This window comes from Microcebus murinus, chromosome 1 (assembly GCF_040939455.1).
Source record: "Microcebus murinus isolate Inina chromosome 1, M.murinus_Inina_mat1.0, whole genome shotgun sequence".
NCBI classification, from domain to species: domain Eukaryota; kingdom Metazoa; phylum Chordata; class Mammalia; order Primates; family Cheirogaleidae; genus Microcebus; species Microcebus murinus.
In genome coordinates this window covers 132463848-132488489 of record NC_134104.1, presented here as the reverse complement: position 1 = coordinate 132488489, position 24642 = coordinate 132463848, and the positions used below count along the sequence as shown (strand labels likewise).

Below are 24642 nucleotides of genomic sequence, written 5' to 3'. Positions count from 1 at the left end.
GGCGGAGTTCTGCTGGTTCGGCGCAGCCTCCCCGATTGTCCCGCCCCCGCTCCGCAGGGTTAAGAGTCTGACTAGCAGGGGTATCTGGAGGGGTGAGGGGGTTGGTGGTGAGGCCTCTGCAGGCAAGCGGGCGTCCACGCTTGTCCCGCCACGGGAGTAGGCAAGGTAGGAGCCAGGCTCCAAAGCCGGTGGCTGCGGACCTCGGTGGAGCCTTGCAGCCTGCGCGCCGCTGTCTTCGGGGTCTGAGGAGGGTCCAGGTTGGTTTCACGCACTGTCGGCTCTTCACCTGAGGAGTCGTTGCGGGCCCCCCAAACGGCGCTGCCCCCTTCCCGCCCCCACGGAAGGGCTTCGCGGGCCGGGGGGCCGCGCACTGCGTCCCTTCCTCTCTGTTCCGCGGGAAGCCCTGGCGGGCGCCAGCTGCGAAACATTTTGCCCTCAACAGGGTGGGGAGGCGGTGGGTGCGGGCATTTAGTTCCGCGCTTGTCCTGCGTGCAGATTGGGTCCCAGATTTGCTAACGTAAGAACCACAGTTTTGTTTTTTTTTTTTTCCAGAAAAGCAAAATATTTATTTGCCAAGCCTGTTTGGCAGGTGCAAATGTTTTGGGAAGAAATGCCGAGAAAATGCTGGCGTTTTGCGTTGCGTTCTTTAGTGAGAAATAGTTTACTGGCTTTTTGTGTGTGTGTGTCTCTCTCTCCAGAATATTTTTATTTTTAAAACCGTCATATGGTTTTAATTCCCTTCCAAATTCTACATTTAAATGTGGCCAGAGTTTAAGAGAATCCTGTTTACCTTGTAAATCATTAGCGGTTTTGGCTCCCCCCCACCCCACCCCACTTCATATTTTCCTCTAAAAAAAAAAAAAAAAAAAATCACCGCTTTACCCTTGAAAGAGTTCTCATCTGGTTCACTGATTCATTCAGCAAATATTTTTTAAGTGCCCGTTATGTGCCTGGCACTGCCTTATCTGCTGGAGATGCAGCAGCGGAGAACGCAGAAATTCCAGCCTCCTTGGAAACGGGCAGTAAACATATGTAAGCTACGTCTGGTGATAAATGCTGAGGAAACATGCAGGGGAGGGAATGTTGTCCGTGCAATATTGTACGGAATGTTCAGGGCAAGCTTTCTTGGGAAGGTAGCATTTAAGAAAAGACCTCAAGGATAAGAGCTTGGGGATGCGGGTGGGGAGCTGATTTAGGCAGAGGGAAAAGTGCCAAGGCGGGAGCATGCCAGGATTAATAGGGGAACAAAAGGAAACTGCGTGGCTGGAATCCACCATAGGGTAAGGTAGGAAATGATGCCAGAGAGGTGAAGGTTCCTTATATGGGTGTTGGGTTTCAAACTGCCTTAGATTGGAAACCCACTGGAAGGTTTTGAGCAGAAGAGTGACTTCATGTGGCTTACATTTTAAGGGGTAACTTGGATTGCTGCTTTTAGGCTAAAAGGAAAGAAAAGCTGGAAGCCGGAGACCAGTTAGGAGATTGTGTTAGTTTCCCATTGCTACTGTAACAAATTACAGCAAATTTACTGGTTTAAAGCAACACGAGTCTGTTATTTTATATTCTGTAGATCAGAAATCTCACTAGGCTAAAATCGGTGTTAGTAGAGCAGTGTTCCTTTTGGAGGGTACTAGAAGGTACATTTCCTTGCCTTTTCCAGGTTCTAGAGGCTGCCTGTGTTGCTTAGCTCCTGAGAGTTTCCTTCATCTTCACAGCTTCAAATTACTCCCTCTCCCCTCTCCAACACTCCTGTGTCCCTCTTATAAAGATACTTGTAATTACATTGGGCCTACTCGGATATCCGCGGTAATCTTGTCATTTAAAAGTTCTTAAATTAATCGCACCTGCAAAACTCCTTTTTACTATGTGAAGTGACATAAATGTTTTCAGGAGTTCGATATGGACATCTTTGGGAGCCCAGGTGAGAGAAGAATGGTGCTTCACTCAGACATTTCAGTAGTGAAGGAGGTGACACAGCGGTACAGCCTTGGATGTATTTCAAAGGTAGAGGTAACAGGATTTACTGGTGGATCAAATGTAGGATGTGAGAGAAATGAGTTGAAAATGATTGACTACAAAGTTGGGTGAATCACTGGAAAGAAGATTCAGGCAATGAGAATAATCACTGCTAATTTATTGATTAGTTTTGCAGTTTTGTTTCTCAGCAGTTGTACAAGATTTGGATTCGTATTTCCAATTGATTTTGAGATTCCTGAAGACAGATCATTTCTGGTTTTGTCCCCCAGTTTGTCCTTAATGCCTGATATTGTGGTAAACCCTCAGTAAATATTTAGTAAATGAATAAAAGAATGGTAAGCTGGAGTTTGCTTATTACATTTTATTATGTGCAATATTATTTGCAGAGCCCTTTGAATGTGTGTTTATGTAAACTGTATTCATATATGGATGAGTGAAAGTATTACACACTATACATGTTTACATAAGTACATAGTGTAGATGTTTTCCCCATGTGATGATAATTTTTAAAGATTTATAACATCTTTTATGATATTAACAGTGTTTCAGTATTAATATTTTACTAGTTGTATTAAAAAAGTAGTGTTTTACTTATAAAAATAGAATGACCCACTTATATAGAGCAACAGCACTAACAATTTTCAGGAGCTGTTTCTGATGGCTCTTCAAAGAAAATGTTGACAAAGCTCAATGTTTTCCATAGGAATGGACCAGGTCATGTATTTATTCTCTAGCAACATTATTGATTACCCAGGAAAGCAAAGTAATATGTATTTGAGACTGCACTGGATCTTGCCTGTTAAGCACATTCTCTCCACTTCCTTATGTGTAATGTGAGTTACTGCTGTAGAGATCACATGTAGAAAATAAGGTACTTTTGAATGGGTGATGTAATGTTATTCAGAATTTTACATTGGATATTAATTTTTTAAGAATTCATACTTTTTAAAAATTTTTTGAGATAGGGTCTTGCTCTGTTACCCGGGACAGAGTGCAGTGGTATCATCATAGCTCACTGCAACCTCACACTCCTAGGCTCAAACAATCCTCCTGCCTCATCCACCCAAGTAGCTGGGACTACGGGCATACACCACTGTGCCCAGCAAATTTTTCTATTTTTTGTAGAGATGGGGTCTTGCTCTTGTTCAGACTGGAGAATTCATACTTTTTAATTGATGGTAGCAGGTCACTAATCTGCTTTATGTAGTAGTATTGTTTCCCATTTGGAAGACAATCAGGAACCTAGAGTATTTCAGCTGCTTTGATTAATCCCACTTAACCTTCCATATTTGTTTTCCTTTTGATAGTGTAAAATATTTAACCAGGTCTATTTTATCTCTTCCCTTCCTAAAAAAAATCTTCAGTGTTTTGAGCTATCTCTATTCAGTTACTTTTACTGTTTGCCGTTGATGAAGACTTCTCTGGCAGTATTGAAAGAAACTCCCCAATTTATTTATACACACATAGAAATAAAGTTATTTGTATATCAATACAAAATAATATATATTTTTAGCAAACTTTATCCATTAATTCTAACATCAGTGGGTGATGAAAGTACAATTATAGTGTACCACTTTTATTTATTTATTTATGTTTTTAGAGACAGGGTTTTTCTCTGTCACCCAGGGTAGAGTGCAGTGGTGTGATCACAGCTCATTGCAGCTTCTGAACTCCTGGGCTCAAGTGATCCTCCTGCCTGTCTCCTGAGTAGCTGGGACTACAGGTGCGGGCCGCCATGTCTGGCTAACTTTTCTTATTTTTTGTAGAGATGGAGTCTCGCTATGTTGTCCAAGCTGGGTTCGAACACCTGGCCTCCAGTGATCCTCCTGCTTTGGCCTCCCGAAGTGCTAGGATTACAGGTGTGAGCCACTGTACTGGCCTAGTGGGCCACTTTTAAAGTGTATATATTAAAATGACTTCCATAGCTTTGCCCAGTGGCAGTATGGTAGCCAATGAGGTTTATCCGTGGAGCGATTATTGCTAATTAAAAACTTTTCCCAATACCCCTCCATGATGACTTGCAATATAGTCGACATTGGCAATTTTGACGGTCCCTACAGGGAATGAGGAGGAAAAAAAAACTACTTCCAAAGACTCTTTGGAATATTTGACTTCTGAATTTTTCAGAATTCTGTTGGTTTCAGCATTTTTCCAGTTTGCTGCAGTCCCCAGCACTCATATTTGCCTCCCTTTTACAGACAACCTGAGTGCTTTTTCCTTATGGCTGCATGCTTCACTCAGGTACGGTGTGTGCCTGCCCTTTTAAGGCACTCAAGTTTTTTGAAGATTGGCATACTGTGTGATAAAAGGGCATTTTTTCAACCAAACAGGAAGGGGAGAAGAAGTAAGGATTGATAATTTCTTTTTTAGTCATTCCCTCTTGATGGACCAGGATTGATATTTAGAAATTCTACTAGGGCTAAAGACTTTTCAGAGGAAAGGAAAATAACAATAGAAAAATCAGAACTTAGATTCCAACAGCAACCTTTTCTGACAGAATTGTGCTGTTCTGCCATCATTTTTACCATCCTCTGGCAGATTTATTTCTTTTTCAGACTCTTCTCATGTGCCTATATAGCAGGTTCCTTTAAATTGTAATTATTATATTAAAAACCTTGAAAGATTGATTCAATGGTATCATAACTTACGAGGAAATCATGATATGCTGGGAGAGTAGAATCCTATGATAAAGGAGGTGACATTAATCATAAATTCAGAGATAGGTGTAGAAAACCCTTTAAAATAGGCCATAATTATAGATATATGAGATGCCGTATTATATATGATCAATGTTACATAAAGCTCTGCCCATATAAATAAAAGCTGAGAATTTTTCTATTGCAGTTAAGTTGAAAATATAAAGAAAGTCCCCTAAGAAAAGTGGTTCTCATGGAAGGAAGTGATAAATATTCTTGGAAGATTTTGAAGAATCTGAAACATGCCACCCAGGAAATAATGATTATATAACATAAGCGATGGTTATTTGTCTACTGGTAAAATGCTGTATACTGCTCTGGAAATGAGTGCTATGTTGTTGTTATGCTACAGAAATGGTAGCATTAAATTTTTTGCATCAGCAGATTAGTGGTGTGCATGATTTGGGCCATAAAAAGTTAATTACAGACTTTGAAAATACAGTAGAGAAGACCTTGAGGAAAGTTCATTTGTTGCTTAATGTTTTCAGTATTGGTAAAAAAAAATATGTGTGTGTGTATATATTTCTGTGCAACACACATGCATACAAAAGAACTGTTCTGCCATTATTAAGATGTGTTCTGTATTGAGAGCTAGGTGAGGTGGTTCATGCCTGTGATCCTGGAGCTTTGGGAGGCCAAGGTGGGAGGATTGCTGGAGCCCAGGGGTTCGAGCCAACCTGGGCAACATAGCAAGACCCCATCTCTACAAAAAATTATGATAAAAAATTAGATGGGTGTGGTGGTGCACACCTGTAGTCCCAGCTATTCAAGAGGCTGAGATGGGAGGATCACTTGAGCCCAGGAGTTCGAGGCTGCAGTGAGCTATGATTGTACCACTGCATGCCAGCCAGGGCACCAGAGCAGGACTGTGTCTCTAAAGAAAAAGAAAAAAAAGATGTGTTTTGTATTGACAATTTTTAGTTGTCACAGTACAGTGAGCATATGAGCACAGAAAGATACCCAGCATCTCTTTTGTCAGAATGCTTATTTAAACTTTGTTGTCATAGTTGTTTCTGACTGCAAAGAGTTGTGGCGTCCTTGTTAGCCAGGGTTATGGCATGTTCACTTCTAGGTAAGAAGCACTGGGGGAAGGGAGGAAGTGGTGGGAGATGGCAAAAAGCAACGTAGACATTTGAATTATTTTATCAAATTATTCTGTTGTATTTAATAAGCCTTTTTTCCTTTCTGCCTTAGCTTCTGTTATAGTTGTTTCTGACTGCAAAGAGTTATGGTGTCCCTTTTAGCCAGGGTTATGGCATGTTCACTTTTAAGTAAGAAGAGCATTGGGGGAAAGAAGGAGGTGGTGGGAGATGGCAAAAAGCAATGTAGACATTTGAATTATTTTATCAGATTATTCTGTTGTATTTAATTGCCTTTTTTCCTTTCTGCCTTAGCTTCTGGTACCTTGCCTTCTGGAAAACAAAAGCCTTGAGGAAAATTGAAGGAAATACCACCTGAGCTTGGTCTTCCTTGTATATAAGTTGGGAAGCTAGGAGAGATGAATTTTACTTTTTTTTTTTTTTCTTTGAGACAGAGTCTCACTCTGTCGCCCAGGCTAGAGTGCCATGGCATCAGCCTAGCTCACAGGAACCTCAAACTCCTGGGCTCAAGCAATCCTTCTGCCTCAGCCTCTCGGGTAACTGGGACTACAGGCATGTGCCACCATGCCTGGCTAATTTTTTCTATATATTTTTAATTGTCCAATTAATTTCTTTCTATTTTTAGTAGAGACAGGGTCTCACTCTTGCTCAGGCTGGTTTCCAACTCCTGACCTTGAGCAATCTGCCCGCTGTGGCCTCCTAGAGAGCTAGGGTTACAGGTGTGAGCCACTGCGCCGGGCCTGAATTTTTCTTTTCTTTCCAGTTTAAAGTGCTTGGGCAATTTTTCTAACATTGTCTATTCTTCTTCAAAAAGAAGTATGACTAAGAAAGCCCATGTGACTACCAAAATCCAATTTCTCTCCCAAGAAAAGACTGAGACTAGCATGAATGGCATTAATGTTTCTTTTAAAAATTATGTCCATTCTCTAAAAATTTTATTTTTGCTGGGCACAGTGGCATGTGTCTGTTGTCCCAGCTGTTTGGGAGGCTGAGGTGGGAGTTGAGCCCAGGAGTTTGAATCCAGCCTAGGGAACATAGTGAGACTCTCATCTCTTAAAGGCATGAAGATATATTTTTTTTAAGTGTTTACTTAAATGTTCATTTTTCCAGGTAAATGTTGATGAGTGGGCAATCTCTTTCAAGGATTAATTTAATCTGAGAGTCTATTGCATTCCTATAGATTTAATCAGTATTGAAATATTCTTCATATAAAACGTATTTATTCTTTTTGAAAACAAACGTATTCATATCAATCCATTTATTCTTATGTTTATCTCTGTGAAGATATATAAGAAACTGAGAACACTGATTGCCCTAAGGGAGCAAATGAGAGACTGGGGAATGGGGTTTGGAAGGATATATACCTTATTTTATATGTCCTTTTAAAGACCTTCTATCCTCTTCACAGTGATATCCTGAGAGAAGATGGGGAAGGGCTGCAAGGTTGTTGTTTGTGGATTGTTATCTGTGGGGAAAACTGCAATTTTGGAGCAGCTCCTTTATGGGAATCATACTATTGGTAAGATTATTTTTCTCTAGTTTCTCCCTAGGTTCTGGGAACTGTTAAGGGTCTTTTGTTAGTCATGCTATACTAAAGGTGGTTGATGGTACACAAAAGTGAAGTGTAATCCAAAGGGACCAAAAGAGTCATAGAAGTTAAGAGAGTAAGAGCGGAAAAAGAGAGAGAGAGGGAGAGGGAGAGGGAGAGGGAGAGGGAGAGGGAGAGGGAGAGGGAAGAAAAAATCTTAATGTTAGTGAAATTCAGAGTGCTTGCTGTAAGTTATAACAGGTAAGAAAAGAAATGGATAGATAGATATGGATATGTATTCCTTTGTATATATGTGGTTTCCTGTGTATTTACATAATGAATGGTCATCTAGGAGTCATACAGTCACTGATTTAAGAATACACTGAGGCCGAGCGAGGTGGCTGACGCCTGTAATCCTAGCACTCTGGGAGGCCCAGGTGGGCGAATTGTTCGAGGTCAGGAGTTCGAAACCAGCTCTGAGCAAGAGCGAGACTCCGTCTCTACTATAAATAGAAAGAAATTAATTGGCCAACTAATATATATATAGAAAAAATTTGCCAGTCATGGTGGCGCATGCCTGTAGTCCCAGCTACCTGGGAGGCTGAGGCAGGAGGATTGCTTGAGCCAGGAGTTTGAGGTTGCTGTGAGCTAGACTGACGCCACGGCACTCACTCTAGCCTGGGCAACAAAGTGAGACTCTGTCTCAAAAAAAAAAAGAGAATACGCTGAACCCAGGAGGTGGGGGCTACAGTGAGCTATGCGAGTGCCCATTGCACTCCAGCCTGGGTGACAGATAAATAAAAGAATACGTTGAATGATCTCTCCTTCTTACTTCAAACATGTCCTTCCAATGCTGCTGTATAGGTTTTTAAAAATGGGAGAAACAGCTGTTTGCTGCAGTATGGCCTAATTTTTTGATTTATCTCAAAATTATTTAATTTATCTCATTCATTTATTCATGTACTGAGTCACATAATTATTAAATATTTGCTATATGTTATAGGCTGTGATGAAGCCTTGTGGGGTTACAGAGGTGAAGAATACAGAATCTATGGATTTAAGGAGGTCATGGTTTAGTAAGGAGGAGACATTATAGGTTAGAATGAAACAAGGTTTGTTAGATAAGTAAATATAGATTGTCAAAGCATTGATCTCTGGCAAGTAGCTTAGAGCACATTTCTAATTTTTATTAACCATAACCATTTTGATGAGCCCTGCTTCTCTTTTAACTTTAACATGTTTAACAATTATGGTTAAATCTATATTTGGTGTTTATTATAATGCTTGTGCCAGCAGTTCTCAAACTTTTTGAGAATCTCTTTACTGGGGACCCCAAACAGCTTTCGTTTATGTAGGTTATAGCTTTGAGTATTTGTTAGTAATTAAAACTGAGGCCAGGCTTGGTGGCTTATACCTGTAATCTTAGCACTCTAGGAGGCCAAGGCAGGAGACCAGCCTGAGCAAGATGGGGGGACCCTGTCTCTACTAAAAATAGAAAAATTAGCCGGATGTGGTGGCATGCACCTGTAGTCCCAGCTACTCAGGATCTTGAGGCAGGAGGATCACTTGAGCTCAGGAGTTTGAGATTGTGGTGAACTACAATGAGACCACTGTACTCTATCCAGGGTGACAGAGTGAGACTCTGTCTCCAAAAAAACTAAAAAATTAATTAAATAAAAACTGAGAAATTTTAAAATTACTATTTTTGTTTTAAAATGACACTGATATTACATGCTAAGATAACATTTTTATGAAAAATATATTTTCAAATAAAAAAATAGAAGACTGGCATTAACTTACATTTCTGAAAATCTAATGTCCAACTTAATAGAAGGCAGCTGGATTCTCATATCTACTTGCTTTTGTAGTTAATTTGTTGTGATATGTTGTTTTAGTTGAAATCTATGAAGAAAATTCAGCCTCACACAGATATGTAGTTGGAAAAGGTAGGAGGAGTACTTTAATAGCCTTTCCAGATAATTGTGGTTATTTTGGTATTTCAGTGAAACTCAACAAGTGATGGTTACTTAAAGGTATTACAGTGTGGAACCCGAAATCATGTATCAGTGAACTTTTTGTACTCTGTTATATTACATTAAAATCTCATTGATAGATCCTGTACTTTACTATTTTATTTTATTTTTATTTTTTTACCTTTTAAATTAGATTTGATTTTACTTTTTTTTTTTTTTTTTTTTTTTTTTGAGACAGAGTCTCACTTTGTTGCCCAGGCTAGAGTGAGTGCCATGGCGTCAGCCTAGCTCACAGCAACCTCAATCTCCTGGCTCAAGTGCTCCTCCTGCCTAAGCCTCCCAAGTAGCTGGGACTACAGGCATGCACCACCATGCCCGGCTAATATTTTGTATATATATTTTTTAGTTGGTCAATTAATTTCTTTCTATTTTTAGTAGAGATGGGGTCTTGCTCAGGCTGGTTTTGAACTCCTGACCTCGAGCAGTCTGCCCGCCTCGGCCTCCCAGAGTGCTAGGATTACAGGCGTGAGCCACCATGCCCGGCTGATTTTACTTTTTGAGACAGGATCTTATTCTGTTGCCTAGGATGGAGTGCAGTAGCTCGATCATAGCTCACTGCAGCCTTGAACTCCTGGGCTCAAGCCAATCCTGCACTTTAAATGGGTCTTTTACCGAAGCATGTTTTTTGGTTTTTTTACACATTATGAATTGCTCATTTGGAAAATACTGGTTCACTGAGATAAGAAGATCTTCCATATCACATTTGTTAATATCACCACCAATCCTCATCATTATTGGGAAGCTATACAAGTTTATGGTAATGGATACAATTCTAATTTTTGCTTGAAAGTTCAAATTTTATCATTGACAACAAAATACTATGGTTATTTTCCTTGAAATGGTAGGCTCCCTTTATTAATTTTTGAGAAAATGTCAAATATTCTGAATAACGATAGTTTTTCTGTCATTCCTTCTTTTTAAAAGCAGTGGCTAGTTCAGCTTGCAAATCAAACACATGAGGTTTTCCTCGAGACAGTTACAATAATTGTATGGACACATGCTTTATGCAGACTTCCCGTTTAATCCCATAGAATATTTAAAAGGTATATACTCAAGGCTTGAGATTTTATAAAATTAGTAATTTTTACTGCTTCATCGAGGACATTCTGGCTTTTTTTTTTAAACTACAAGTACAAACTGGTGAAGAATCTAATGTCTACTAAAACAGTTGGCCACTGCCTTGATTTTGTACAATAGTGCCAGCAGTTTTACCCACCATAGCTTTTTCACCATCAGTACAAATGTCAATACAGTGGAAAAGACAAATGTCTTAGTGGTATTATGAAAATAGTTTTGCCCATGTGGATCCCCTCAAAGCGTCTATAGACCACATTTTGAGAGCTACTGGCATGTGTAAATGCAGTACAGTTGACCTTTGAACAACTCAGCAGTCAGGGGTACCAAACCCCTAACCCTGCATACAGTTTTTGTATAACTTTTGACTCTCCAAAAACTTAACTACTGATAGCCTACTGTTGATCAGAACGCTTAAAGCCAATAACATTAACAGCTGATTAATACCTTTTGTATGTTGTGTGTATTATATACTGCATTCTTGCAATAAAGTAAGCTAGAGACAAGAAAATTGTACTAAGAAAATCATAAGAAAGAGAGAATATATTTACTATACATTAAGTGGAAATGGAGCATCATAAAGGTCTTTAGCCTCATCCTCATGTTGAGTAGGTCTGAGAAGAGGAAGAGGAGGAGTTGGTCTTACTGTGTCAGTGCAGCAGAGCTGGAAGAAAATCTGTGTTTAAGTGGACCAGCAGAGTTCAAACCTGTGTTATTCAAGGGTCAACTATATTCTCAGCTGAGCAGTATAGTGTACTATAATTCTTTTCTTTTCTTTTTTTTTTTTTTTTTGGAGGCTAATATTTGCTTTATCAGTCTTTTCTTTAGTTTTGTTTATACCTTTTGCTAATCGTTTTCACACAGTCCAAATGTTTTTCAATTTTCATTGAGGTCAACTCCACCAGATAATCTATTTGTTTCTCTTGGCTATATCCTTTTTTTTTTTTTTTTTTACATTAAGATATTCACACAGAATTTTTTCTTTTTTTTTTCTTTACATTAAGATTTTTTTTTTTTTTTTTTTTACATTAAGATATTCTTGGCTATATCCTTCCGGAGCTATCTATTCTTTTATCTACAGCACCACTATCACCATGGAACTTCCCTTTATCTTTGTTCTTGGTTTTGATTTCCTGTTTCCTAGATTCTCTTCTTTTGATTTACACCCTTTTTTTTTTTTTTTTTTTTTTTTTAATGAAGCATATCTTCTAGTACTTTTCTGGGGTTGAAAAGTTTATACTATGGAACAGGATATTGGGTGATGCAGCCCTCAAAGTGCCCTCTGTGCCTGGCACGTAATCATAATCCTGGGGCTTCTGAATAATTATTTATATATGTATGTATGTATCTATTTCTCCTTGTGATTCCTTTTGTGCTCAATCTGCATTAGGTTCTGTTTTCTGTACCCCATGTCTTCGTGTTTCTGTGATCATATGTTAATTTTGATAGAGGATTTCCTCAAATAGTGTCCCGAGAAAATGTACATGATACATTTTTTGAGGCTTTGCATATTTGAAAATATCTTTATTTTATACTCACATTTGAATTATTTTGATGGGCATAGAACTCTAGGTTGAAAATAGTATTTTTACATGTATGGTTTAATGCACTAGTTCCCCAGCCTTTTTGGCACCAGGGACCAGTTTCATGGAAGATAATTTTTCCATGGACCAGGTTGCAAGGGGATGGTTTCGGGATGATTTAAGTACACATTACATTTATTGTGTACTTTATTTCTATTACAAAGTAATGTATAATGAAATGCAGAATCAATGGGAGCCTTGAGCTTGTTTTCCTGCAACTAATGCAGTTGCTGATTTGACAGGAGGCGGAGCTTAGGCAGTGATGTGAGCAATGGGGAGCAGCTGTAAATACAGATGAAGCTTCGCTTGCTCACCTTCTGCTAGGTGGCCCGGTTCCTAACAGGCCACAGACCCATACTGGTCCTTGGCCTGGGGGTTGTGAACCACAGGTTTCAGGAATAATTATAAGACAAACCTTATCCAATCTCCACACAGGTCATACAATGGAATATTGAGGGCACACTAGTGGCCCTCCTTGTTCCTTTCTCCAATTGCAACTTACTCCTGCCTTTGACTTTTGGTTAATCATTCCCTTCTTTTCTTTATTACCACATATGTGTGTATCACTAAATGGTATAGTTTATTTTTGCCTGTTATTGATTTTATATGAATGGAATTATACCTTATAAATGCCTCAGTGTCTAGCTTCTTCCTCTCAACATCCATTTTGTTATAGTAGCTGTAGTTGTTTAATTTTCATTGCTGTATAGTGTTCTATCATATAAAAGTACCTCTGTCTCTTCTATCTTGGTGAACATTTGGGTGGTTTCCAGTTTCGAGCTATTAGAAATAATTCTACCATGAATGGTTTTGTACAGGTATCCTGGCTATTTGTCAAATTCTGGAGTGTATATTTAGGAGTGAAATTGCTGGGCATGTATCTTCAACTTTACCAGATTCTGTTGTCTTCTTGCTTCTAGTGCTGCTTTTGAGAATCTGGGCACCATCATGAATCCTGATGCTTTCTTTATGGAAGCTTTTGTAGGCTCTCTTCTTTGTTCCCAATAGCTATGGTTGATTTATTTATTTATTTATTTTTTATTTTAGCGTATTATGGGGGTACAAGTGTTAAGGTTACTTATATTGCCCATGACCCCCTCCCCCTGTTGCTATGGTTTAAATGATAGCGTCCCCTCCAAAATTCATGTTGAAGGATTAACATTCTTACAAAGGGCTTGAGGTGGAAGGGTGTGTGCTCTCTTGCCCTTCTGTCCTTTCCTCCATGTGAGGACACATTCGACCCTTCTGGAGGATGCAGCAACAAGGCACCCTCTTGAAAGTGGAGACTGGGTCCTCACCAGACACCAAACCTGCTTGCACCTTGATCTTGTACTTCCCAGCCTCCAGCACTGTGAGAAATAAATTTCTGTTTGTACATCACTCAGTCTGTGATTTTATTATTATAAAATTATAATTTTATTATAAAATTATTATTATAGCACCACAAATAGACTAAGACACCAGTGTTCTGAAATTTCACAGAATTAGTCTGTTTTCATTTGTTGTAGTGTGCACTCAGTGGATCTTTTCAATATGGATGTGCATATTCTTTAGTTCTGAATTATTGATGTTTCCTCCTCCACCCCTGTTCTCTTCGCTCTTTTGGGAACTCTCTTTTTGGATGCTAGGCCTTCTGGACTTGTCCTCTAATTCTCTTATTTCTCCTCTTCTATTTTTCCATCTCTCAATATTTTTGCTCTACTTTTTAGAAGATTTCTTCATCTTTATTTTCCAGCCCTTCTATTGAGTTTTTATTTCTTAGTATCCTGTCCTTACTTTATGGATGCACTATCTTATTCCTTTGATTTTATGTAGTGTTTTTTTGTTTATTTGTTTTTCTTTTCTTTGTATAGTCTATTTCCTCTACGGTGCTCTTTTTTTTTTTTTTTTTTTTTTGAGAAAAAGTCTCCCTCTGTTGCCCAGGCTAGAGTGCCTAGCTCACAGCAACCTCAAACTCCTGGGCTCAAGGGATCCTCCTGTCTCAGCCTCCCAAATAGCTGGGACTACAGGCATTGCACCATCATGCCTGGCTATTTTTTTCTGTATATTTTTAGTTGTTCAGCTAATTTATTTTTATTTTTAGTAGAGATGGGGTCTCACTCTTACTCAGGCTGGTCTCGAACTCCTGAAAACGATCCACTTGCCTCAGCCTCTTGGAGTGCTAGGATTACAGGCATGAGCCACCATGGCTGGCCTGTTTTTTTTTTTTTTTTAATAATTTTTTTTTTTTGAGACAGTGTGTCACTCCATTGTGAATAGAGTGCTCTTTTCTAATTTTTGGCCTCTATTTTCTTCAGGTGTTTGGTGAATCTTGGTTATCTACTCATAATTAGGAATGGACACCGAAAAAGCAAATTGGAAGCTCTAAGCATATGGCTAGGGTTTATGACTTTGAGCTTCACCAAGGTGATCTGGCTGGCGCATTAGTTGGGGAACCCTAGATGTCACTATGTTTAGGATTTTTTTTCTTTTCCAGTGGCCAGATTCCCCAGTGTGGGGATAAAGGTCCTGGCTGCCAAAGTTTTGGGAGGAGAAAGGGAAGAAAGCTGGGGGAATTCAACATTCAGTATGTGTAGGCATGTCACTTAATTACCGTTTTCACTATAGAACTCTGTCCTCTATCCTACAGTCCAAACAAACATCCTCTGTTTTACCTTCTCCAGAGGTTGTACCCTTAATCTTTTGCTGATGTGGGAGAGGGGTAGTTGCCCCGCAGTCGGGAGTGGGAGAGGAAATCTAGAGAACTAATGAAAGAGTCATGACTTAAGTTGATCTGTAGAGTAACAAAATATCTGCAGTTCTGAGCTTAATGAGGGAGAATTGGGGGTTGGATAACTTAACTGGCTTTTGGTGGATAAAATATCATATGACAAAACTCTTGGTAGTTTTTGCTTTTAAATTTCTATGTAAGCAAAGGCCAGTAAGTTTGTGTCTTAATAAACAGCCTTTAATTTCCTTAAGGCTTAATTTATGATAGGATGATAAAGACACACATACATATGATCAAATTGATGAATAATGTTTCCTTACCAAACCTTAATGTAAAGAGCTATGTTGATAAAAGTAAATTTTTGGTTTTTCATGATCCAATCTATGTCTCATTACATGATTATTCTTTTGACCTAATACTTAAGGAAATTTTATTTAATACTTATGGATATTTCATGTAAGGCATCTGAAACAAATTTTTCTACAGTATTTAGGTTGTTTAGGAAAATTATAACCTGAGTTTTCAAAAAACTATAACATTGTATGATTTTTTTTTTTTTTTTTTTTTTTTTGGTATAGGATGTTATCCGTATGACTTTACTTCTGGATATAACTTCATATTTAAATATGAAGGTGGTTACTGGGATTATATCTTACCTATCTTATCATATGCCTCTCCACTACTCATTAAAATTCAAAATATTAATCTTCTCCCCTTAATTCCTTTATGAATAAAGGATTATTGAATATTTGCTGTGTACACAGAATGGTTCCTTTCACTCAAGGAACTTAAATGCATTCTCACATGGAGGCAAAAAAAAAAAAAAGGAACTTAAAGACTAGTTGAAGAGGGAAAACCTGCACAGATGGAATAAAGTGGTAAAATGCATTTTTAAAAGATCAGAGGCAAGAAGGGGACTGAAATTGGGAGACAGTTATGAGCTCAGTCATTCATTCAGCAAACATTTACTAAGGACCTTCTATGTACATAAGTCAATTTGTTAGTCCTCAGAACTACAAAGATAGATTAACCATAGTCCTGGCTCTTGAGGAGTTTACATTTCAGTTGGAGGGGACAGATGTGGAAAGATTGTTACCTGTACAAGGCATGTAGGAACAGAAAGGAGGGAGGGGGATAATTAGGAGAGGGTTCACACCAGGGGTCCTCAAACTTTTTAAACAGAGGGCCAGTTCATTGTCCCTCAGACTGCTGGAGGGCCGTTGGAGAGTGTGGTGCACGTTGCACACATGCACACTGTGGGCCCGGGACAAGTTGGCTGCTAAGCAGGACAGGCAGCAGTGGCAAAAACACCCGAAGGGCTGGATAAATGTCATCAGCGGGTCACATGTGGCCCGAGGGCCGTAGTTTGAGGACGCCTGGTCCACACAGTTGACATTTCAGCAGTCTTCAAAGGATTAAGAGGTGTTTACCAGGTGTTTACTGAGCTATTGCAGTAAGTAGTGCAGGTGAAGATAACAAGCCAATGGGAACAGAAGGAGGCAATGGATTAAGCAGATGTTTCAGCAGTAGAGTGGCTTGCTGGTTTGTGGTTAACTTTCTCTCACGCTTTCCTTGTTCAAGGAGAACTCTTAGGACTGCCCATGTGAGTGGTTATCAAGGGAAGAAAGCAAGGAGGAACAGGTGTAGGAAGAGAAGACACGTTTGGTTGGTTTGAAGTGCTTGCAGGACATTTGCATCAAAGTGCCCAGTGGGTACGTGGGAATTGAAGACCTGGTGCTCAGGCTCAGACAGACCCTGGAAAAATAGTGGGTGTTCTACAGAAAAAAAAAAAAACAGCAAATTTTCCCCAGGTTTGTTCTTGGCTCTGATGGAAAAGAAAATGGGGCCATTTAGTTATTGAAGCTACTTTTTAAACCAGCCTTTAAGACTCTAATGTTAATAGTAAGTTCTTTGAGTCTTATAATACTTTTCAAAAATATGTAATGGTAAGTCTTATTGCTAGATTTTTATTACTTTCATTTTTATACAAAAGAAGTATTTTTAAAAAGAACTTTGTTCACTTACTCTAACAACTGCTTTCCATTTTCCAGAAGTTAGTAAATAGAAATGTGATTATTATGTATGGTACATAGGAAACCTAGAAAGCCAGCTTCTAAAGTACGAGATGAAAATGCTGAATAATTAGCACTGGCTTATCCAAAAAGAGTAATTTCTTTTTAATCCCAGGAATGGTAGACTGTGAAACAATGGAAGATGTGTATATGGCTTCAGTGGAAACAGATCGAGGAGTAAAGGAACAGTTACACCTTTATGACACCAGAGGCCTACAGGAAGGTGTGGAGCTGCCAAAGCATTATTTTTCATTTGCCGATGGCTTTGTTCTTGTGTACAGTGTGAATAACCTTGAATCCTTTCAAAGAGTGGAGCTTCTGAAGAAAGAAATTGATAAGTTCAAAGACAAAAAAGAGGTAAGTGGGTATATTAAAAATGCCAAGTGTGAATTATATCATTTAAATTGTAGCATAGACTTTTGGGTAGTTTAAATATTTTAAAACCATTAAATTCTGAGTACTCGTAAAACCATCATAATTTTTTTCTTAGCCCAGGAAATATAGGACTGACTGAATTCAATCAAGACCAGCATTTGACTTTCTGTCTTTTGCTTATTACATGTACAAGTTGAATTTTAATGACTCCACATCTCAAGTATTACATAGTTCATTGCATGTTGTTTGGGATCACTGTTTCCTTGGGCTTTTTATCCTCTCATTGGCTAAATAGGATTCTTGTCTTCAGCCTTACAAAAAGGGGGGAGGGGACCTAATAAATAATTATTGGATTCAACCCATTTACCACTTAAAAATAAGATCTGCATGCCTTACTATGGTCTGTAAAGACTTAGATGACCTGGCCTGTGCATATCCTTTTCATCTTTATCATTCTTCCCCTCTCTTGTTACAGTGACATTGGTCTACTTTTCTGTTTTTCCAACATGATAATTTTGTTCTCCTGTTAAGTCCTTGTCAATTGCTTTTATTCCCCTACCTGGAACTCGCTTATCTCAAATCTTTCTCCAGATCTTCTCACGGCTAACTCTTCTTCCTCTAGGGAACCATATAATGTATTAGTAGTTAATAGCACTGGCTGGATGTTTTTCACTTATATACCACCCCCACCCCCTCCTTAACCCTTGCTAACCACTAATCTGTTCTTGGTTTCTATAATTTTGTCATTTCAAGGGCATTGTATAAATGGAATCATATATATGTAATCTTTTGAGATTTTTTTTTTTCACTCAGCATAATTCTCTGGAGATTCATTCAAATCCTTGCATGCATTAATAGTTCATTCCTTTTTTATTGCTGAGGTATTCCATGGTAGGTATGTACCCAACTTTGACCATTTATCTGTGGAAGGTCATCTGGGTGTTGTTTTTTATTTTTATTATTTTGAATGCTATTTACTTTGTGAATAGATACAGTTATTCACAAGGTTTCTTCAAAAGATATAAAAAGGAAAGTAATGATACCTCCTCTTCCACCTGTTTCCCATCTTTCCCACCTAAACAGGTAAATGCTGTAATTATTTTCTTGGGTATCCTCCAGATTCTCCCCCCTGTCCCTCAAAACTTGAAAGAATAGTTGAACACCCAAACTTGACACTTAAATCTTGGCATGGCTTCTAGGCTTTTCTGCCTCAGTTTCCATATCTATAAAATGAGGATAATAGTACCTTCCTTATAAGGTCATTTTACCTTGCATAATAATTCAACAAATGCTTATTAATCTACTATGTACCAGGCATTTTTGTTAGGTGCAAGGAATGTAATAATAAACAAAAGAGAGTTCCTATCCCCATACAACTTCTGTTTTGGGACCGGGAGGGGGAGAGATAATAAATATACATTATGAGAATGAGGCTATGTAGAGAAAAGTAAAGCAGGTTGGGGAGTGAGGGCACTATTTTCTGTGGAGTGATCTGGGAAGGCATTCCTGATAAAGTGACTTTTAGCAGAGATTTAAAGGATTTGAAGAGGGAGGGAGCTGAGCTGATGTCTGGAGGAAGACTGTTACAGGTGGAGGGAATAGCTAGTCCAAGGATCTGAGCCAGAAGTTTGCTTGCCATGTTCAGGAAACAGCAGTGAAACCAGGGTGGGTTTGAAGATGTGTTGTAGGAAATGAAGGCAACACTTTGGCTTTCACTTTTAGTGAGCTCAGAAGCCACTGGTTTTGAGCAAAGGAAGGACATGATATAGCTTAAGTTGCAGCTATTTATTTTCATGGTTGGTTTTTAAAAAATTGAATAGGTAATGTTTGCACATGGTTCCAAAAATGAAAATGGTATGTAAAAAGGACTACATTTTCGGGAACCCAGGCCTGTCCAGCATAAAAATACAAAAAACAAAAAACAAACAAACAAAAAGGACTACAGTGAAGTCTGGTTCCCACCACTGGCCTCAAGCATCATGATCCTGTACCTCAAGCATGGTTTTTTAAAAAATATTTTACCCCTCTATTATTTTTAGGGCATCCTTCCAAAGTGGCTTTTTTTTTTTTTTTTTTTTTGAGAGAAAGATAGGGTATTGCTCTGTTGCCCAGGCTGGAGTGAAGTGGCATGAACATATCTCATTGCAACTTTGAACTCCTGGTCTCAAGCAATCCTCCCTCCCACCTCAGCCTCCCAAGAAGCTAGGACTATAGACAGCTACCACCATACCTAAATTTTAAAAATTTTTTGTAGGGAGGAGGTCTGCCTGTGTTGTCCTGGTTGGCCAGAGTTTCTCTATATAAACATAAGCAAATAGGAGTATATATTGTGTATATTTTTTCAAAATTTTTTTCTCTTTCTTACACCAGGTAGCATTCTGTTCTATACCTGTGTTTTTTTATGTAATGTATTTTGGAGTTGTTTCCATATCATTTCTCAATTTTTTTTTGAAACTTATGCATAATATTCATTATGTGGATGTAGGTGTATCATACTTTAGTTCCAAATTGGACACTTGGGTTATTTCCAGTCTTTACTATTATAAATTGTGTTACAATGAATAATCTCATACACATATTATTTTGTATGTTTTAGGATATAACTATAAAATCAGTCGGTAGAAATGGGGTTCTTGAGTCACAGGGTAAATATATATTGCCAAATTACCTTCCACAGGAATGGTATGAAAATGCCTGTTTCTCCAGTCTTGACATGTGTGTGGTTAAACTTTTGGGTTTTTGTGAATCTATTGGGAGAAAATGGTATTTTAGTAGTTTCATTTTTCTTGATACGGATACGAATGAGGTTGAACATACTTTGGCTGCTGTGTTGACAGTGGACACAAGGTGGGCACAAGGTGGGAAGCAGGGAGTTTGACATTTACAAGTTGGTTAATTGAGCAGAAACCAGCAAAGGAGTCTAAGAAGTGACCAAAGGTTGAGGACTAAGAATTGGCAAATCCTTTAGTACACAGAGGTTTGGACAAAAACAGTTTTAATGAAATAGCAGAATGAAGTCTAATTGGAGTGGATACTAGAGAGAATTGAACACAGGAGACAGCTCTTTGCTACAAGGGAGAACAGAGAGGAGCTGGAGAAGAATGTGGTGTTTGCTTTAGCCCAGGTGCAGTAGCTCACGCCTATAATCCTAGCACTCTGAGAAGCCGAGGCTGAGGATTGCTTGAGCTCAGGAGTTCGAGACCAGCCTGAGCAAGAGTGAGACCCTGTCTCTGCTAAAAACAGTAAAAATTCCCTGGGTGTGGTGGTGCATGCCTGTAGTCCCAGCTACTCGGGAGGCTGAGGCAAGAGGATTGCTTCAGCCGAGGAGTTTGAGGTTGCTATCAGCTAGGCTGACACCATGGCACTCTAGCCTAGGTGACACAGACTGTCTCAAAAAAAAAAAAAGTTTGTTTTATTTAGATGAGATAGCATTGCTGGAATGACATCCCAATCCAGGGTTCTAGAGCAGAGGGAAATAGGCTTGGAAGATGGTAGGTTGTTGGATATAGTAGAAGTATGTGGAAGTTCTCTTCTAACTGGTCATTTTCGTACTGAAATAATATGGTCATCAGGTGAGAGGAAGGTGAGGAAGGAAGGGGAGATGTTGGGGCTTGTAGAAGAGAGCCAAGGTATGAAATGGAGAAAATGTAATATATTTGCTGGAGACCACCAGCTTGTTTGAGGTCAGTGGTATGAATTGGGACCAGCCAGCAGGGTTGTGTTTTTCTCCAGCCATATTCAGCTAAGTGGTGTAGGCACAGAGTCTTGTTAAGAGTTAAAATTCCACAAAGGAGGAGTTTTGCCAGGTGACAATGGTGGGATAATGGGAGCGTGGGAGTGAATAATCTGCATGGAGAGGAACAGAGGACATGAGTGGAGTAGGATAGTGATAGAGGTAGTAGTCAGTGGGGTCATATGTCCTTGTGGAATTGTTGTCCTTTAGAATTGTTGCATTTGGGATTAAGCATGACTGGGAAGGTAAGGTTAGAGTGGGATGATTGAAATTGAAGTCATAGAGGGGAGCAGTTACGGTGTCATGACAAGGGGAGTGAATGGCTGAGGAAAACTGAGAGACCAGGTTACTGGAAGCATCATCTACAAGGCTGGTGAAATCACTAGGAGTGATTTCAGAGTGATTTCCAGAGTGGAGGGTGAGGGGCAGTTAGTAGATACAGCAGATTCATAGAACCAGCCTTCCCTGGGGGTTTTAGGAAAGAGCATTGTTGGAGGCAAGACTGAGGGACAATGAGGACAACTTGACACTGCCCCCTGGCCCTTTCCCAGTGGTAGTGGTAGGAAGGGCATGATGGGGAAAGAAAGCAGGACTGCAAGGCTGAGCAGGGATTCCAGTAGGCAAGAAGGCGAAGGGAACATTCAAAGCAGAGGTGAGAGATTGGGGAGAGGGGAGGTGGATTTTGCTGAATTCTAGGTGGTAATGTAAAAGTTTCTGCAGTTGGGGGGAGAGGGAGATGGAGATCAGAGTAGGGGATGGCTCCTGCTGTGAGATGGAGTCTGAGATTTACCAAGAAAACCTGAATTCGGGGACCTGCTCTTTCATCTTGCCTGCAAAGGATGGCGTTACCTGGAGCATAAGGAGCTCAACTTAAAGGCAGGAACAAAGCCAGTGAGATTCCAAGGTTTTATTAGTTCATTGCTGCTGTGCCTCAGAGGTGCCTTTGACAATTCTTGCTGCCCTTTCTCCACTGTCACATTGTCCTGTTGTCTTTACAGTAACTCTCTGAAAATCTGAATACTATTTCTTCTCGTATCTCCTTACACTTTGTGTCACGACTGCTGTGTTCTGGTCACCTCAAACAGTGCCTAGTGTGTATAATAAGCATTTGTGTAAAATGTTCCTGTTGGCCCATGCATCCAACAGATATTAGCAGGCACTTTTCTAACATTGGGAATAATGTGAACACAACAAAAATTTCTACTCTTGTGGAACTTAGGTCCTAGGGGTGTAGAACTCTGACAGCTCCAGGGTTGTCTCATTTTACTTTGAAGTCCTGTATCACAAATCTCTTAAGCATCAAGTCTAGCCAAACTGAAATGCAGACACATTAAACCAGTATCTGTATCTTAGATGTTAATTTCCCATCTACCATTCATATCTGAAGTTTTTTTTTACATTTAATTTGTTTTCACAGTTAGCAAACTGTATAGCATCTGTATTTTTAACAAAATGCACTAAGGAAGAAGTCAGGTGATGTCCTACTATCTTACCATTCTGGTTACATCTAAGAATCAGTTTAATGAAAACAGTTTATTAAAATGGAACAGTTTTCCTAATTTCTCCATTTTGCCTAGGAACTAATGTTGACTATCTTTTAAATCCATTTTCTTTCAGGTAGCCATTGTTGTATTAGGAAACAAAATTGACCTTTCTGAGCAGAGACAAGTGGATGCTGAAGTGGCACAGCAATGGGCAAAAAGTGAGAAAGTGAGACTGTGGGAGGTAACTGTTACTGATCGGAAAACACTGATTGAACCCTTCACTTTATTAGCCAGCAAACTTTCCCAACCCCAGAGCAAATCGAGCTTTCCTTTGCCTGGGAGGAAAAACAAAGGGAACTCTAGCTCTGAGAACTAAAAATCTATAATTCCACAACTGTTGGATAGTGATTGCCTTTAAGTGTTAGTGAACATGGAGTAAGATTAGTATTTAAAATAGGCTATTTGTATCTACCTTAGGTCCTTAACACCTAAGGAAGTTAATGCACGCTAGAGGTCATAATTAAACTATTTGGGCTAAGTTTACTATTGCTTAATATGAAATAATGTATTTTCATTCTCATTGTTTGAAACCTGTCCCTGAAATTTAGCACCTTTGTTATTTATGTTGCACTTGTTCAAACAGTAAAATAAAGCTTGGTTAGTATGCAAACGTACCTATGCATAACTTCTCCCCCAACTCCAAGCTGTTTCAGAAGCTATCATGCTGTGTAACTTTGTGCAAACTTCTTAGCTCAAACATAACTTTTAAAAATGCATTAGTTATCTAATACTGTAGAACTTGTCATTGTGTTCAAATTGGACTAAAAACAGTGAACACTTTGGGTACTAAGTAAGATAAATTTTATGTCGTGGAGATGCTGCTAAATAAAACAAACTCACGATACAGGTTTGCCCCAATTATGTTTAAAATGACTTGAGAGTATGGGTAGTCTAAGTAGGCTCCTTCCACTCAAAAGGCCTTTTTTTCTTCAGCCAGACCCCTGCTGATAATCCAAATACTAGAGGGTAAACTGTTTCTTCTTTCTGTTTGAAAACACACTTAAGGACACTAAGGCTTCCATTTTCCAGGAAGAATCCTGTATCTTCTGGAATAGTTTTGTAGATAATCTAGTTATGTGCAATAAAATATATCATAAAAATACTGGGGTACAGGTGATCCTAACATTAGTTATCAACGTGGCTAACTGTATTTAGCAAGTTGATAGCTTGCTTCCTACCTTTTAAATTAGTTATGCTATTAGTGGTTTCATCTGTAAAAGCACTTAACTATTCAATTTAAATGTGAAGTATGAAATAAGCTATTCAGCAATGAACATTAAAACATCAAATAAATTGTAACATCTTGAATATTTTTAAGCTCAAGTGCTCAGTTCATGAAGTTCAAGCCATGTATAATTCTTTTAAAATTTCTCATCACTCATTAGGCTTGAGCCCAGGAGTTTGAGGCTGCAGTGAGAGCTATGGCAATGCTACTGCACTCTGGTCCAGGTGACAGAGCAAGACCCTGTTTCCAAAAAAATAAAATCAGGTATTAAGTCACCCCCAGCCTTCTTTCCCAGTTATTGATCTTCTAAGCTTCTTTCCCATGTATGTTACACAAATGTCTACATTCATAATTATCTTTAAATAATGTCACCTTACAGTTTGCTTTTCTTCTAATGCAATTTAGATCTGTATTAGTACACAGAGTTACCATATTTTTGAATGTGGTAATGAACATATGGCTACCTGGATGAGTTTCTCTGGAGGAGACAGGAGCAGGGTCATGATATGTGCGTACTTAGGTATTGTCAAGATGCCTGTAAGACGGCTGTACCAATTTATCCATGAGAGATCCCATTTCTCATGCATTTGCCACCACAACACCTGCAAGTTAGCCAAGTGCTTTTAACCACTTCGGTACCGTGCTCACTGGCTGCGAAACCTTGCCCACAGCTGGCACTCAGAGTCTGCACAATAGTTTGTGCTGTGCATTGACGACGAATCCGTTTTGCGTGATGAGGAAAGCTTTTAAAGCACTGAAAGCTTGTTTCACTTTACAGGCAGCTTTACTTGGCTGAGGTTAGAGGACTGCTTGAACTCAGGAGTTCGAGACCAGCCTGAACAAGAGCTAGGCCCTGTCTCTACCAAAAATAGAAAAATTAGCCAGGCATGGTGGCGTGCTCCTATAGTTCCACCTACTCGGGAGAATCACTCGATCCCAGGAGTTTGACGTTGACAAATGACACCATTGCACTCTACCCAGGGTGACAGAGCTAG

At 39.1% G+C, this 24642-nt stretch overlaps 1 protein-coding gene and 1 non-coding gene across 6 annotated transcripts; both read left to right on the top strand.

Moving 5' to 3' along the window:
• Positions 1–23923, top strand: NKIRAS1 (NFKB inhibitor interacting Ras like 1). 5 transcript variants are annotated; one of them, XM_076005720.1, is made up of 5 exons: positions 9–257; positions 7179–7289; positions 16886–17127; positions 22496–22580; positions 23808–23923. In XM_076005720.1, the coding sequence occupies exons 2-5, from the start codon at positions 7196–7198 to the stop codon at positions 23825–23827; spliced, it is 441 nt and encodes a 146-aa protein (XP_075861835.1). In that variant the 5' UTR covers positions 9–257; positions 7179–7195; the 3' UTR covers positions 23828–23923. The 5 variants fall into 5 exon arrangements, with proteins under 5 accessions (XP_012600787.1, XP_020145955.1, XP_012600783.1 ...); XM_076005715.1 differs by having other exon boundaries at positions 22496–22603; XM_020290366.2 differs by lacking the exon at positions 23808–23923 and having other exon boundaries at positions 4–165; positions 22496–23030.
• Positions 3898–4037, top strand: LOC142874886 (U4 spliceosomal RNA). The gene has a single exon (XR_012922471.1). It is a non-coding gene; the product is annotated as a U4 spliceosomal RNA (small nuclear RNA).
• Positions 23924–24642: the final 719 nt, after the last annotated feature.

What these genes read in the sequence shown, in the direction of transcription:
- NKIRAS1 (XM_020290366.2), top strand. Translation starts at nt 7,196, where the DNA reads ATGGGGAAGGGCTGCAAGGTTGTTGTTTGTGGATTGTTATCTGTGGGG. An exon ending in TTATGGGAATCATACTATTG is followed by an intron (nt 7,290 to 16,885) that starts GTAAGATTATTT and finishes TTTTAATCCCAG; the next exon opens with GAATGGTAGACTGTGAAACA. An exon ending in AGTTCAAAGACAAAAAAGAG is followed by an intron (nt 17,128 to 22,495) that starts GTAAGTGGGTAT and finishes ATTTTCTTTCAG; the next exon opens with GTAGCCATTGTTGTATTAGG.